This window comes from Oncorhynchus kisutch, unplaced genomic scaffold (assembly GCF_002021735.2).
Source record: "Oncorhynchus kisutch isolate 150728-3 unplaced genomic scaffold, Okis_V2 scaffold3072, whole genome shotgun sequence".
Lineage (NCBI taxonomy): Eukaryota > Metazoa > Chordata > Actinopteri > Salmoniformes > Salmonidae > Oncorhynchus > Oncorhynchus kisutch.
This window is the reverse complement of record NW_022265017.1, coordinates 140706-158601: the sequence shown is the minus strand read 5'-3', so window position 1 is coordinate 158601 and position 17896 is coordinate 140706. Positions and strand designations below refer to the sequence as shown.

Genomic DNA, 17896 nt, shown 5'->3' with positions numbered 1-17896 from the left:
CTTAGCTCTGGCATCTTCCCCAATATTTGGAACCAAGGACTGATCAGCCCAATCCACAAAAGTGGAGACAAATTTGACCCCAATAACTACCGTGGAATATGCGTCAACAGTAACCTTGGGAAAATCCTCTGCATTATCATTAACAGCAGACTCGTACATTTCCTCAATGAAAACAATGTACTGAGCAAATGTCAAATTGGCTTTTTACCAAATTACCGTACAACAGACCATGTATTCACCCTGCACACCCTAATTGACAACCAAACAAACCAAAACAAAGGCAAAGTCTTCTCATGCTTTGTTGATTTCAAAAAAGCCTTCGACTCAATTTGGCATGAGGGTCTGCTATACAAACTGATGGAAAGTGGTGTTGGGGGTAAAACATACGACATTATAAAATCCATGTACACAAACAACAAGTGTGCGGTTAAAATTGGCAAAAAACACACACATTTCTTCACACAGGGTCGTGGGGTGAGACAGGGATGCAGCTTAAGCCCCACCCTCTTCAACATATATATCAACGAATTGGCGCGGGCACTAGAAAAGTCTGCAGCACCCGGTCTCCCCCTGCTAGAATCCGAAGTCAAATGTCTGCTGTTTGCTGATGATCTGGTGCTTCTGTCACCAACTAAGGAGGGCCTACAGCAGCACCTATATATTCTGCACAGATTCTGTCAGACCTGGGCCCTACGCCAAGATGGCGTAGCAGTAGGTCGTCCTGTCCTGTCGTGTCCCTGTATATATCGTTTATTTTTTGTTTTTTTACATATTTTCTCCACATATCTCTTTAAAAACATTTTGCTAAACCCTAAGCTTCCAAATACTCTCCTGCAACCCGACTCACCCAATGTAGCTATTTTTCCTAAAGTATTTATATTTACTTCGGGACCCCTCAACTGAAGCTAGCCAGCTAACCAGCGGGTATGCTAGCGGTCTCCAGCTAACCGGTCATCAGCTAACCTGTAGTTCGGAAAGCTCTCGCCTGTTCGTACAACGCGACTTTAACCAGAGCACAACGGACCTATTTATTTTTCTTCCCGGATTCCCACCGCAAACGGAACATCTTTCAGCTGGATTTTTCAGCAACTAGCTATCTAGCTAAACCGCAACCTCGGATTACTCCTGGCTAGCGTTTCCACCCACTTAGCTTGAAGCTAGCCCGGCCGTAGCACTTGCGCTACCACCGTAGCATACTCCTGAGCTACAATACCCGGACCCACGACCGGTCTACCGATGTCATCGCATGAAGAGGAATAAACAGACTCACCCCATCGCGACGTCCCCCAAAGGCTAACTCTCTAGCCCTCGCTATCTCCCTGCTTGCTAATTCGGCCTGCTAACTGCTAGCTTGTCCAGCTCCGGCCCGCTAACTGCTACCTTGTCTAGCCCGGGCCTACAAACTGTTAGCTTGTTAGCACAGGCCTGCTAACCGCCTGTATCGCCGCGTCTCAAACGCTCACCGGACCCATATTTACTTTCTATCTCTTTTGAATTTTAATTTGTTTATACCTTCCGGAAACCTGCCTCACCCAATGTGATACGGAATCGCTATTATTTATTTATTTATTTTTAGAACACACTCAAGAACCTCCAGAAGCTAACCAGCTAACTAGCTACAAGCTATTTAATCATTGTTATTTTTATTTATTATTATTTATTTTAATTTAATTTTTTTACCTGGATAACACTCGCCAGGCCAGCTTCCCTGCCCCATCCACCGCTGCCCCCTGGACACTGATCTCTTGGCTACATAGCTGATGCACGCTGGACTGTCCATTAATCACGGTACTCCATTCATTCTGCTTGTTTGTTCTATCTGTTGGCCCCGTTGCCTAGTCTACGCCATTTTACCTGCTGTTGTTGTGCTAGCTGATTAGCTGTTGTCTCACCTACTGTTTTAGCTAGCTTTCCCAATTCAACACCTGTGATTACTGTATGCCTCGCTGTATGTCTCCCTCAAATGTCAACATGCCTTGTATACTGTTGTTCAGGTTAGTTATCATTGTTTTAGTTCACAATGGAGCCCCTAGTTCCACTCTTCACGCCCCTGATAACTCCTTTGTCCCACCTCCCACACATGCGGTGACCTCACCCATTACTACCAGCATGTCCAGAGATACAACCTCCCTCATCATCACCCAGTGCCTGGGCTTACCTCCGCTGTACCCGCACCCCACCATACCCCTGTCTGCGCATTATGCCCTGAATATATTCTACCATGCCCAGAAACCTGCTCCTCTTATTCTCTGTCCCCAACGCTCTAGGCGACCAGTTTTGATAGCCTTTAGCCGCACCCTCATACTACTCCTTCTCTGTTCCGCGGGTGATGTGGAGGTAAACCCAGGCCCTGCATGTCCCCAGGCACCCTCATTTGTTAACTTCTGTGATCGAAAAAGCCTTGGTTTCATGCATGTCAACATCAGAAGCTGCCCACTGCACTGAGGCTAGGTAACACGGTCACCACTGATAAATCCATGATTATCGAAAACTTCAATAAGCATTTCTCAACGGCTGGCCATGCCTTCCGCCTGGCTACTTCAACCTCGGCCAACAGCTCCGCCCCCCCCCCCGCAGCTCCTCGCCCAAGCCTCTCCAGGTTCTCCTTTAACCAAATCCAGATAGCAGATGTTCTGAAAGAGCTGCAAAACCTGGACCCGTACAAATCAGCTGGGCTTGACAATCTGGACCCTCTATTTCTGAAACTATCTGCCACCATTGTCGCAACCCCTATTACCAGCCTGTTCAACCTCTCTTTCATATCGTCTGAGATCCCCAAGGATTGGAAAGCTGCCGCAGTCATCCCCCTCTTCAAAGGAGGAGACACCCTGGACCCAAACTGTTACAGACCTATATCCATCCTGCCCTGCCTATCTAAGGTCTTCGAAAGCCAAGTCAACAAACAGGTCACTGACCATCTCGAATCCCACCGCACCTTCTCCGCTGTGCAATCTGGTTTCCGAGCCGGTCATGGGTGCACCTCAGCCACACTCAAGGTACTCAACGATATCATAACCGCCATCGATAAAAGACAGTACTGTGCAGCCGTCTTCATCGACCTTGCCAAGGCTTTCGACTCTGTCAATCACCATATTCTTATCGGCAGACTCAGGAGCCTCGGTTTTTCGGATGACTGCCTTGCCTGGTTCACCAATTACTTTGCAGACAGAGTTCAGTGCGTCAAATCGGAGGGCATGCTGTCTGGTCCTCTGGCAGTCTCTATGGGGGTGCCACAGGGTTCAATTCTCGGGCCGACTCTTTTCTCTGTGTATATCAATGATGTTGCTCTTGCTGCGGGCGATTCCCTGATCCACCTCTACGCAGACGACACCATTCTATATACCTTCGGCCCGTCTTTGGACACTGTGCTATCTAACCTCCAAACAAGCTTCAATGCCATACAACACTCCTTCCGTGGCCTCCAACTGCTCTTAAACGCTAGTAAAACCAAATGCATGCTTTTCAACCGGTCGCTGCCTGCACCCGCATGCCCGACTAGCATCACCACCCTGGATGGTTCCGACCTAGAATATGTGGACGTCTATAAGTACCTAGGTGTCTGGCTAGACTGCAAACTCTCCTTCCAGACTCATATCAAACATCTCCAATCGAAAATCAAATCAAGAGTCGGCTTTCTATTCCGCAACAAAGCCTCCTTCACTCACGCCGCCAAGCTTACCCTAGTAAAACTGACTATCCTACCGATCCTCGACTTCGGCGATGTCATCTACAAAATGGCTTCCAACACTCTACTCAGCAAACTGGATGCAGTCTATCACAGTGCCATCCGTTTCGTCACTAAAGCACCTTATACCACCCACCACTGCGACTTGTATGCTCTAGTCGGCTGGCCCTCGCTACATATTCGTCGCCAGACCCACTGGCTCCAGGTCTACAAGTCCATGCTAGGTAAAGCTCCGCCTTATCTCAGCTCACTGGTCACGATGGCAACACCCATCCGTAGCACGCGCTCCAGCAGGTGTATCTCACTGATCATCCCTAAAGCCAACACCTCATTTGGCCGCCTTTCGTTCCAGTACTCTGCTGCCTGTGACTGGAACGAATTGCAAAAATCGCTGAAGTTGGAGACTTTTATCTCCCTCACCAACTTCAAACATCAGCTATCTGAGCAGCTAACCGATCGCTGCAGCTGTACATAGTCTATTGGTAAATAGCCCACCCTTTTTCACCTACCTCATCCCCATACTGTTTTTATTTATTTACTTTTCTGCTCTTTTGCACACCAATATCTCTACCTGTACATGACCATCTGATCATTCATCACTCCAGTGTTAATCTGCAAAATTGTAATTATTTGCCTACCTCCTCATGCCTTTTGCACACATTGTATATAGACTCCCCCTTTGGTTTCTACTGTGTTATTGACTTGTTAATTGTTTACTCCATGTGTAACTCTTTGTTGTCTGCTCACACTGCTATGCTTTATCTTGGCCAGGTCGCAGTTGCAAATGAGAACTTGTTCTCAACTAGCCTACCTGGTTAAATAAAGGTGTTCTCAACTAGCCTACCTGGTTAAATAAAGGTGTTCTCAACTAGCCTACCTGGTTAAATAAAGGTGTTCTCAACTAGCCTACCTGGTTAAATAAAGGTGTTCTCAACTAGCCTACCTGGTTAAATAAAGGTGTTCCCAACTAGCCTACCTGGTTAAATAAAGGTGTTCTCAACTAGCCTACCTGGTTAAATAAAGGTGTTCTCAACTAGCCTACCTGGTTAAATAAAGGTGTTCTCAACTAGCCTACCTGGTTAAATAAAGGTGTTCTCAACTAGCCTACCTGGTTAAATAAAGGTGTTCTCAACTAGCCTACCTGGTTAAATAAAGGTGTTCTCAACTAGCCTACCTGGTTAAATAAAGGTGTTCTCAACTAGCCTACCTGGTTAAATAAAGGTGTTCTCAACTAGCCTACCTGGTTAAATAAAGGTGTTCTCAACTAGCCTACCTGGTTAAATAAAGGTGTTCTCAACTAGCCTACCTGGTTAAATAAAGGTGTTCTCAACTAGCCTACCTGGTTAAATAAAGGTGTTCTCAACTAGCCTACCCGGTTAAATAAAGGTGTTCTCAACTAGCCTACCCGGTTAAATAAAGGTGTTCTCAACTAGCCTACCTGGTTAAATAAAGGTGTTCTCAACTAGCCTACCTGGTTAAATAAAGGTGTTCTCAACTAGCCTACCTGGTTAAATAAAGGTGTTCTCAACTAGCCTACCTGGTTAAATAAAGGTGTTCTCAACTAGCCTACCTGGTTAAATAAAGGTGTTCTCAACTAGCCGACCTGGTTAAATAAAGGTGTTCTCAACTAGCCTACCTGGTTAAATAAAGGTGTTCTCAACTAGCCTACCTGGTTAAATAAAGGTGTTCTCAACTAGCCTACCTGGTTAAATAAAGGTGTTCTCAACTAGTCTACCTGGTTAAATAAAGGTGTTCTCAACTAGCCTACCTGGTTAAATAAAGGTGTTCTCAACTAGCCTACCTGGTTAAATAAAGGTGTTCTCAACTAGCCTACCTGGTTAAATAAAGGTGTTCTCAACTAGCCTACCTGGTTAAATAAAGGTGTTCTCAACTAGCCTACCTGGTTAAATAAAGGTGTTCTCAACTAGCCTACCTGGTTAAATAAAGGTGTTCTCAACTAGCCTACCTGGTTAAATAAAGGTGTTCTCAACTAGCCTACCTGGTTAAATAAAGGTGTTCTCAACTGGCCTACCTGGTTAAATAAAGGTGTTCTCAACTAGCCTACCTGGTTAAATAAAGGTGTTCTCAACTAGCCTACCTGGTTAAATAAAGGTGTTCTCAACTAGCCTACCTGGTTAAATAAAGGTGTTCTCAACTAGCCTACCTGGTTAAATAAAGGTGTTCTCAACTAGCCTACCTGGTTAAATAAAGGTGTTCTCAACTAGCCTACCTGGTTAAATAAAGGTGTTCTCAACTAGCCTACCTGGTTAAATAAAGGTGTTCTCAACTAGCCTACCTGGTTAAATAAAGGTGTTCTCAACTAGCCTACCTGGTTAAATAAAGGTGTTCTCAACTAGCCTACCTGGTTAAATAAAGGTGTTCTCAACTAGCCTACCTGGTTAAATAAAGGTGAAATAAAAAAAATAAAAAAAACAGTAAATCTCATTAAGACCAAAATAATGGTGTTCCAAAAAAGGTCCAGTCACCAGGACCACAAATACAAATTCCATCTAGACACTGTTGCCCTAGAGCACACAAAAAACGATACATACCTTGGCCTAAACATGAGCGCCACAGGTAACTTCCACAAAGCTGTGAACGATCTGAGAGACAAGGCAAGAAGGGCATTCTATGCCATCAAAAGGAACATAAATTTCAACATACCAATTAGGATTTGGCTAAAAATACTTGAATCAGTCATAGAGCCCATTGCCCTTTATGGTTGTGAGGTCTGGGGTCTGCTCACCAACCAAGACTTCACAAAATGGGAGAAACACCAAATTGAGACTCTGCACGCAGAATTCTGCAAAAATATCCTCCGTGTACAACGTAGAACACCAAATAATGCATGCAGAGCAGATACCCACTAATTATCCAAATCCAGAAAAGAGCCGTTAAATTCTATAACCACTTAAAAGGAAGCGATTCCCAAACCTTCCACAACAAAGCCATCACCTACAGAGAGATGAACCTGGAGAAGAGTCCCCTAAGCAAGCTGGTCCTGGGGCTCTGTTCACAAACACAAACACACCCTACAGAGCCCCAGGACAACAGCACAATTAGACCCAACCAAATCATGAGAAAACAAAAAGATAATTACTTGACACATTAGAAAGAATTAACAAAAAAACAGAGCAAACTAGAATGCTATTTGGCCCTACACAGAGAGTACACAGCGGCAGAATACCTGACCACTGTGACTGACCCAAAATTAAGGAAAGCTTTGACTATGTACAGACTCAGTGAGCATAGCCTTGCTATTGAGAAAGGCCGCCATAGGCAGACATGGCTCTCAAGAGAAGACAGGCTATGTGCTCACTGCCCACAAAATGAGGTGGAAACTGAGCTGCACTTCCTAACCTAACCTAACCGAAAAGGGCAACCAGTGAAGAACACACACCATTGTAAATACAACCCATATTTATGCTTATTTATTTTATCTTGTGTCCTTTACCATTTGTACATTGTTAAAATACTGTATATATACAGTATATAATATGACATTTGTAATGTCTTTATTGTTTTGAAACTTCTGTATGTGTAATGTTTACTGTTCATTTTTATTGTTTATTTCACTTTATATATTATCTACCTCACCTGCTTTGGCAATGTTAACACATGTTTCCCATGCCAATAAAGCCCTTGAATTGAATTGAGAGAGAGAATGAGAGAGAGTGTGTGTGTGTGTGTGTGTCTGTGTGTGTCTGTGTGTGTCTGTGTGTGTGTGTGTGTGTGTGTGTGTGTGTGTGTGTGTGTGTGTGTGTGTGTGTGTGTGTGTGTGTGTGTGTGTGTGTGTGTGTGTGTGTGTGTGTGTGTGTGTGTATCTTACCGTCACTAAACACAGCAGTAGTTTGAGACACAGGGCCTTGAGACTTTCTGAACCCTCCCCACACAGCAGGCTGTCTAAACTCTCCATCAGGTCCTGTGGGAGAGACACTCGGGTCAAACAGGGAACATAGTTTTCAAAACGGAGGAAGTGTTGCTACATGAACACTTTTCTCTTAGGACACACACACACAGCAAGCTCTCCAAACTCTCCATGAAGTCCTGTAGGACACACACACACAGCAAGCTCTCCAAACTCTCCATGAAGTCCTGTAGGACACACACACAGCAAGCTCTCCAAACTCTCAATGAAGTCCTGTAGGACACACACAGCAAGCTCTCCAAACTCTCAATGAAGTCCTGTAGGACACACACACACAGCAAGCTCTCCAAACTCTCCATGAAGTCCTGTAGGACACACACACAGCAAGCTCTCCAAACTCTCCATGAAGTCCTGTAGGACACACACACACACAGCAAGCTCTCCAAACTCTCCATGAAGTCCTGTAGGACACACACACACAGCAAGCTCTCCAAACTCTCCATGAAGTCCTGTAGGACACACACACACAGCAAGCTCTCCAAACTCTCCATGAAGTCCTGTAGGACACACACAGCAAGCTCTCCAAACTCGCCATGAAGTCCTGTAGGACACACACACAGCAAGCTCTCCAAACTCTCAATGAAGTCCTGTAGGACACACACACACAGCAAGCTCTCCAAACTCTCCATGAAGTCCTGTAGGACACACACACAGCAAGCTCTCCAAACTCTCCATGAAGTCCTGTAGGACACACACACACACACAGCAAGCTCTCCAAACTCTCCATGAAGTCCTGTAGGACACACACACACAGCAAGCTCTCCAAACTCTCCATGAAGTCCTGTAGGACACACACACAGCAAGCTCTCCAAACTCTTCATGAAGTCCTGTAGGACACACACACACACACAGCAAGCTCTCCAAACTCTCCATGAAGTCCTGTAGGACACACACACCTTCATGCGGAGCTCGGCCTTGTCGAAGCCCACGAGCATGTTGATGATGTCGAAGCCTGAGGCTGACTTGTTCTTCTGGTGAACCCCACGGAACAACGCACACAGAGTCTGGTGGAGGGGACAGATACACCTTCATGACAATGTGGGTGAAAGGTCAAACACCACAGACCATAGATTATGATAGAGGCCTCTAGTGACAATTTTAAAGTAACTGCAGTTAACTGGGTGGGGATTCCTATGGGTTGTAGTCTCAATGGCACTGCCCATGCTGTCACAGACGCTATAGTCGCACAGATAGAAAGACAAGTCCTCTATCTATCTATATGGTCCAGACCCCTACATCCTGTCTATAGCCTCGTCAGCACCATAACAGATCAATACATCCTGTCTATAGCCTCGTCAGTACCATAACAGATCAATACATCCTGTCTATAGCCTCGTCAGTACCATAACAGATCAATACATCCTGTCTATAGCCCCGTCAGCACCATAACAGATCAATACATCCTGTCTATAGCCCCATCAGTACCATAACAGATCAATACATCCTGTCTATAGCCTCATCAGCACCATAACAGGTCTATGTACAGATCAATACATCCTGTCTATAGCCACGTCAGCACCATAACAGATCAATACATCCTGTCTATAGCCACGTCAGTACCATAACAGATCAATACATCCTGTCTATAGCAGGTCTGTAGAGCAGTGTTCTTCACCCCTGGTCCAGGTTTTGTTCCACCTCAGTCCACACACCTGATGCAACTTACACTGAATGTACAAAACATTAGGAACACCTGCTCTTTCCATAACATAGACTGACCAGGTGAATCTAGGTGAAAGCTATGATCCCTAAAATCCCAATTTTGGTTCTCCTCTGCCAGGGTCTGAACACAATAGTGGAACACCCCCACCCCCAACACACACACACACTCCCACTTACCTGCAGGGCGTTGACCACTTTGATCTGGTGCTCCTCTGCCAGGGCCTGAACACAGTGGTGGAACAAACTGTTGATGTTGTCTTTAATCTTCATCACCTCATCTCCATCCAGAGACTCCAGCTTGGCCTCCAGGTACTCCAGATTCACCTGGGGGAGGGGGGGGGTACAGAGGGGGAGAGAGTAGAGTAAGGGTGGGTGGAAAAGGGAGGGTTGAGCGAGAGGGGGGAGGGAGAGGGAGAGAGTGGGGGAAGAGGGAGGGTTGGTAGAGAGAGGGGGAGGGGGAAGATGGTTGGGAGAGAGAGGGGGGAGAGGGTTGGGTGAGAAAGGGGAGGGGAGGGGGAGGAGCGAGGGTTGGGAGGTCACAGAAAGAAGGAGGGTGGGGAACGGGAGAGAGAGAAGGTGGGTGGGGAACGGGAGAGAGAGAAGGGGGGTGGGGAACGGGAGAGAGAGGAGGAGGGTGGGGAACGGGAGAGAGAGAAGGGGGGTGGGGAACGGGAGAGAGAGAAGGGGGGTGGGGAACGGGAGAGAGAGAAGGAGGGTGGGGAACGGGAGAGAGAGAAGGAGGGTGGGGAACGGGAGAGAGAGAAGGGGGGTGGGGAACGGGAGAGAGAGAAGGAGGGTGGGGAACGGGAGAGAGAGAAGGGGGGTGCATTGAGGTTATAGTTAGAGAGCAATTCCCTTTTCAGAACGCAAAGGACAGCTACAAGTTTTACAAACAAATGCAAATGGGTAATTCTGTTAACAAATGTAATGTAAACAGGTCCTTTTGTAAACACATGTAAACAGCTGTTCTCTCTTACCTTCATGAGGAAGAGTTCATCCCAGAAACGGGAGTTGTTCTTGGCTGGATCCTCTTTCTGGAGAGAGAGGAGACAGAGAGTCGCTCCATGTAATCTCAGCCATGACAGCCACCATCTCAGCCATGACACCCACCATCTCAGCCATGACACCCACCATCTCAGCCATGACGCCCACCATCTCAGCCATGACGCCCACCATCTCAGCCATGACGCCCACCATCTCAGCCATGACACCCACCATCTCAGCCATGACACCCACCATCTCAACCATGACACCCACCATCTCAGCCATGACATCCAGCCATGACACCCACCATCTCAGCCATGACACCCACCATCTCAGCCATGACATCCAGCCATGACACCCACCATATCAGCCATGACACCCACCATCTGAACCACCATCTCAACCACCATCTCAGCCATGACACCCACCATTTCAGCCATGACATCCAGCCATGACACCCACCATATCAGCCATGACACCCACCATCTCAACCACCATCTCAACCATGACACCCACCATCTGAACCACCATCTCAACCACCATCTCAACCATGACACCCACCATCTCAGCCATGACACCCACCATCTCAGCCATGACATCCAGCCATGACACCCACCATATCAGCCATGACACCCACCATCTCAGCCACCATCTCAACCATGACACCCACCATCTGAACCACCATCTCAACCATGACACCCACCATCTCAACCATGACACCCACCATCTCAACCATGACACCCACCATCTCAGCCATGACACCCACCATCTCAGCCATGACACCCACCATCTCAGCCATGATGCCCACCATCTCAGCCATGACACCCACCATCTCAACCATGACACCCACCATCTCAGCCATGACATCCAGCCATGACACCCACCATCTCAGCCATGACACCCACCATCTCAGCCATGACATCCAGCCATGACACCCACCATATCAGCCATGACACCCACCATCTGAACCACCATCTCAACCACCATCTCAGCCATGACACCCACCATCTCAGCCATGACATCCAGCCATGACACCCACCATTTCAGCCATGACACCCACCATCTCAACCATGACACCCACCATCTGAACCACCATCTCAACCACCATCTCAACCATGACACCCACCATCTCAGCCATGACACCCACCATCTCAGCCATGACATCCAGCCATGACACCCACCATATCAGCCATGACACCCACCATCTCAGCCACCATCTCAACCATGACACCCACCATCTGAACCACCATCTCAACCATGACACCCACCATCTCAGCCATGACACCCACCATCTCAGCCATAACACCCACCATCTGAACCACCATCTCAACCATGACACCCACCATCTCAACCATGACACCCACCATCTCAACCATGACACCCACCATCTCAGCCATGACACCCACCATCTCAGCCATGACACCCACCATCTCAGCCATGACACCCACCATCTCAGCCATGACGCCCACCTTCTCAGCCATGACGCCCACCTTCTCAGCCATGACACCCACAATCTCAGCCATGACACCCACCATCTCAGCCATGACACCCACCATCTCAGCCATGACACCCACCATCTCAGCCATGACACCCACCATCTCAGCCATGACACCCACCATCTCAGCCATGACACCCACCATCTCAGCCATGACACCCACCATCTCAGCCATAACGCCCACCATCTCAGCCATAACACCCACCATCTCAGCCATGACGCCCACCATCTCAACCATGACGCCCACCATCTCAGCCATGACGCCCACCATCTCAGCCATGACACCCACCATCTCAGCCATGACACCCACCATCTCAGCCATGACACCCACCATCTCAGCCATGACACCCACCATCTCAGCCATGACACCCACCATCTCAGCCATAACACCCACCATCTCAGCCATGACACCCACCATCTCAGCCATGACACCCACCATCTCAGCCATGACACCCACCATCTCAGCCATGCCACCCACCATCTCAGCCATGACACCCACCATCTCAGCCATGACACCCACCATCTCAGCCATGACGCCCACCATCTCAGCCATGACGCCCACCATCTCAGCCATGACGCCCACCATCTCAGCCATGACGCCCACCATCTCAGCCATGACGCCCACCATCTCAGCCATGACGCCCACCATCTCAGCCATGACGCCCACCATCTCAGCCATGACGCCCACCATCTCAGCCATGACGCCCACCATCTCAGCCATGACACCCACCATCTCAGCCATGACACCCACCATCTCAACCATGACACCCACCATCTCAACCATAACACCCACCATCTCAGCCATGACACCCACCATCTCAGCCATAACACCCACCATCTCAGCTTGGTTGGAAGCCAGTCCTCCATGAAAGCAAATCAGTTTCTCCTTCTTTTACAGCCCCTTTGTGTGTGGTTTATTCCCTTCAGAAAAGGTCTGTCTTAGTTACTGCTAGAACATTCCTGGTGAACAAGCACACCATGAGGCTCCAGCAGATCTAATGGTCTTCAATGTTATGGTCTCTAATGGTCTTCAATGTTATGGTCTCTAATGGTCTTCAATGTTATGGTCTCTAATGGTCTTCAATGTTATGGTCTCTAATGGTTTCAATGTTATGGTCCCTATGGTCTTCAATGGTAAAAGTCCCAAACACACACTGTATAGTGTTATGTAATGGTATTGGGTTTAATGGTAAAAGTCCCAAACACACACTGTATAGTGTTATGTAATGGTATTGGGTTTAATGGTAAATGTCCCAAACACACACTGTATAGTGTTATGTAATGGTATTGGGTTTAATGGTAAATGCCCCTCATCACAACACATATAGACATGTTTCCATATAATTTTATTGAAAAACATGCAATTACTTATTTTCTTAGGGTTGTCTCAACATTTTAGTCCGTAGCTCATTTCTCCATCAAAGTTTTGGGCTTGTAGGACAAGTCTTCATATGAGAATCTCAGAGAGTGGCCACTTATTGGACTATTCAAGGAGAGTTGGGTTGAAGCAATAGGCTGCTAATTTTATTTAACTAGGCAAGTCAGTTAAGAACTTGGGACAAACTGAATTGCTTTCATTGAGGACTGGCTTGAATTGTGAGGGTTGTGCTGCGGTATAGCAACAACAGCGACATATTGTGGTAAAAACATGGTACTGTCACACTACTTCATATTATGTCATTGTATAATGCAAGCGACTTCAATTACTAATATCTCTGAACAGGGGAAAAAAGAACATCACCAGTTTCACAGGGAATACATGACATAATATGGAGATGCAATACTCCAAGCCACAGTTTCATACTATTTTTCAAACATAGACAACTGATACTGTATACTGGTTGTTGGGGTGGGATTGGCATGGGGGGGTCCACAATTTTGGGGGGGATTCATTATGTCTTACTCATTGGAAGGAAGAAGTGTGGTCCACATTAGATGTTGGGTACTATATTTATTGAATATTATCTGAATATTATCAATTAAAATGGCCAATTTGGGTGCAATCAATTATCTTAATTTCTTAGAGATAAAATTAGATTTCAACAAAATAATGTTTCAGGAATGATAATCGTATCCGTTACTAAGTACAGAAAATAATTTCAGGACAATCTGAGATGGTGGGTATTGAAATTCTCTTTCTTGTGCTTTTTGAGGTGAAAGGAACTATGAGAGCAAGTCCACCAACCTCATTTCTGTTCCTGTCTGTCTGTCTGTTCCGACCCTCACTCTTTCTTCCCCTTTAACACTCTTTCTTCCCCTTTAACACTCTTTCTTCCCCTTTAACACTCTTTCTTCCCCTTTAACACTCTTTCTTCCCCTTTAACACTCTTTCTTCCCCTTTAACACTCTTTCTTCCCCTTTAACACTCTTTCTTCCCCTTTAACACTCTTTCTTCCCCTATGCTCTTACTCTTTCACTTGACCATATCCCTTTAGCTCTGCACAAACCTCCCTCTCTGTCTCATCTTTATCCATCATTTCCTCTTCTCTACCTCCCTCTCGCTCTCTCTCCCTCCCTCTCTTCTCTCCCTCCCTCTCTTCTCTCCCTCCATCTCCCTCCATCCCTCTTCTCTCCCTCCATCTCCCTCCATCCCTCTTCTCTCCCTCCATCTCCCTCCATCCCTCTTCTCTCCCTCCATCCCTCTATCTTACCGCAAAGATCTCATCATACATCAGCACCACTTTCTCCTTCAGGGGTTTCTTAGAGGAGGACGTCCTTCTCAGAAGCCCCGCCTTCTTCTCCAGCTGAGACATGGCTGGGTCTGGAGACACACACAAATAAGTAAGCATAGAAATGTAAACACAGCAGACGCAAATAAGCATGTAGCTAGTATCACACAGGAAAAACTAAAAAGGACAGACAATACTACATACACTATAGGTCGACCGATGAATCAGAATGGCCGATTAATTAGGGCCGATTTCAAGTTTTCATAACAATCGGAAATCTGTATTTTTGGGCGCCTATTTCCGATTATTATTATAAACATTTTTAATACCTTTATTTAATTAGGCAAGTAAATTATGAACACATTCTTATTTTCAATGACGGCCTAGGAACTGTGGGTTAACTGCCTTGTTCAGAGGCAGAACGACAGATTTTCACCTTGTCAGCTCAGGGGATCCAATCTTGCAACCGTACAGTTAACTAGTCCAACATTCTAACCATTGCACTCCACGAGTAGCCTGCCTGTTACGCGAATGCAGTAGAAGCCAAGGTAAATTAATAGCTAGCATTAAACTTATCTTATAAAAAACAATAAATCGTAATCACTAGTTATCACTACTAATCCAGTTTAGCAGGCAATATTAACCAGGTGAAATTGTGTCATTTCTCTTGCGTTCATTGCACGCAGAGTCAGGGTATATGCAACAGTTTGGGCCGCCTGGCTCATTGCGAACTCATTTGCCAGAATGTTACGTAATTATGACATACATTGAAGGTTGTGCAATGTAACAAGAATATTTAGACTTAGGGATGTCACCCTTTAGATAAAATACCGAACGGTTCCATATTTCACTGAAATAATAAACGTTTTGTTTTCGAAATGATAGTTTCCGGATTCGATCATATTAATGACCAAAGGCTCATATTTCTGTGTGTTATTATGTTATAATTAAGTCTGATTTGATAGAGCAGTCTGACTGAGCAGCAGCAGGCCCGTAATCATTCATTCAAACAGCACTTTCGTGCGTTTTGCCAGCAGCTCTTCGCAAGCACAGCGCTGTTTATGACTTCAAGCCTATCAGCCTAATGGCTGGTGTAACCAATGTGAAATGGCTAGCTAGTTGGCTGGGTGTGCGCTAATACTGTTTCAAACATCACTCGCTTTTAGATTTGGTGTAGTTATTCCCCTTGCGCTGCAAGGGCCGCGGCTTTTGTGGAGCGATGGGCAACGATGCTTCGAGGGTGGCTGTTGTCGATGTGTTCCTGGTTCGAGCCCAGGTAGGGGCGAGGAGGGGGACGGAAGCTATACTGTTACACTGTCAATACTATAGTGCCTATAAGAACATTCAATAGTCAAAGGTATATGAAATACAAATGGTATAGAGAGAAATAGTCCAATAAATACTATATTAACTACAACCTAAAACCTCTTACCTTGGAATATTGAAGTCTCATGTTAAAAGGAACCACCAACTTTCATATGTTCTCATGTTCTGAGCAAGGAACTTAAACGTTAGCTTTTTTACATGGCACATATTTTACATGGCACACATTACTTTCTTCTCCAACACTTTGTTTTTGCATTATTTAAACCAAATTGAACATGTTTCATTATTTATTTGAGGCTAAATTGATTTTATTCATGTTTTATATTAAGTTAAAATAAGTGTTAATTCAATATTGTTGTAATTGTCATTATTACAAATAAAAAAATTGTCTGATTGATCTGTATCGGCTTTTTTGGTCCTCCAATAATCGGTATCAGCGTTGAAAAATCATAATCGGTCGACCTCTAACATTCACACACCACCAGACCCACATTCTACAGTGTTAGTGTAGGAGGTGCTTCTATTGTCAAGAATGTATGGCATTTAGAACCCTCAGTTCTGGTCGAGTTTTAACACAGGGTTAGAAAACTCACTTATTACCCATTTATATACTGTATATGATTAGTCATCAATGTATGTTTACAAAATACATTCATATTCCCAGCTATGGCAATCAACAAAAGTTAACTAGGCCTAAATCAAGTATCCTAAACTGTCAACAAAGCATTCTTAGCTACATGTGTTCACTCAGTCATTCCCAAGAAGTGACGTGATAATGCGTGCTTCTACACCTGCATTGCTTGCTGTTTGGGTTTTCAGGCTGGGTTTCTGTACAGCACTTTGAGATATCAGCTGATGTAAGAAGGGCTTTATAAATACATTTGATTTGATACTATAAAAGGCTACTAGAATAGAAACAATGAATGCAACACAAGCTAACGTTAGCTAGTTAATCGTGATTCATATCCTTATCTGACTGTATCCTGATTGTTCTCTTTGCGCAACAGGACACTACAAAGTGGGCCTGCCCTGACTGTATATGCATTGATTGGGCAACTGCTGTACTGTAGAGGAATGTTAGTTAGCCGTCGACTACATTTCCAATGGAATACATAGCTGGCTAGTGTTAGCATGATTTGTCAGTTTCATGCAATATATCCCCATAAAACATATGATACGTAAGAACAGTTCACTGCACACAACAGTCAAACCATAGGTAATTGTTTACAAATGACTAGCAGTGGTTAGCCGAGTTGGTAGCTAGCTACAGCTAACTAACATGCTAACGTTACCTAGCTAGGTAGCCTACCTACGTTGTTTCCAGTCACCGAAAAGTTCATATTCAAAAGTTAAACCACTCTTTATTTAGTGCAAGGCAACTCCGTTACTAACGTGCAACTCAAACATCGGCCACTCTAGTGCTGGCAAATGTTAGTGTTAATGACAACAAGCTGTTAGCTACTCGTCATGCATAGCTACATTGTGGGTCTATAGTACCTAGCTATAGCTAGCTAGCTCTTTTCTTACAATGTCTGCTTCCTTGTCGATGTACAACCTAACAGCGTTTGAGGACAGGTAGCAAGATGTATATGTTGTCATAGATTATTCATCAAACCCCTTCTTACCTCAATCAAACGATTATTTATATGAATCCATACCGTTCGCTCAGAAAACTACACATACCAATGTTAGCCTGCTAGCTAGCTAGCTGTGATTGAGACTTCCTTTGCCTGTCTGGAGACTGCATGGTCCTAGCGCCTGTGCCGTCACTGGTCGTCGTGTATCGAAGATACTGTAGTGAGCTATCACTGATTTACAATCCACGCAATCTTCTGCATACAGTAGTACATTCAATTCACTACTAGGAGGACAAGAATATAAATATATTGGAAATAAGTGTATTTGTAAATCTTTCATGTGTTTGTACTTTCCTCTGGGATTATTTGTACTGTAAAAATCATATATACATTAAATAAACTAGATAGATTTCATTTTGGGCCAAAAGTTAATCTAGCTACATTCATATATCTTTTCCCAGATTTTCATTTGTCCAAACTGTCCATTACTGGTGCTCACGAACGGGTTATAAACAGTGTTCATTGAACATATCAAGAGTATTTCAAGGACAGTTTTTTCCATTTTCATAA

At 45.3% G+C, this 17896-nt stretch overlaps 1 protein-coding gene across 1 annotated transcript in view; it reads right to left on the bottom strand.

Annotated features, from left to right (window-relative positions):
* The window catches only part of LOC109886611 (armadillo-like helical domain-containing protein 3), a 90070-nt gene extending 72565 nt beyond the window's left edge, over positions 1-17505 (bottom strand). The window contains 6 exon segments of the mRNA XM_031820185.1: positions 7515-7607; positions 8510-8617; positions 9453-9599; positions 10253-10309; positions 14406-14515; positions 17375-17505. Coding sequence (XP_031676045.1) covers positions 7515-7607; positions 8510-8617; positions 9453-9599; positions 10253-10309; positions 14406-14507 — 507 coding nt within the window. The 5' untranslated portion in view covers positions 14508-14515; positions 17375-17505.
* Positions 17506-17896: the final 391 nt, after the last annotated feature.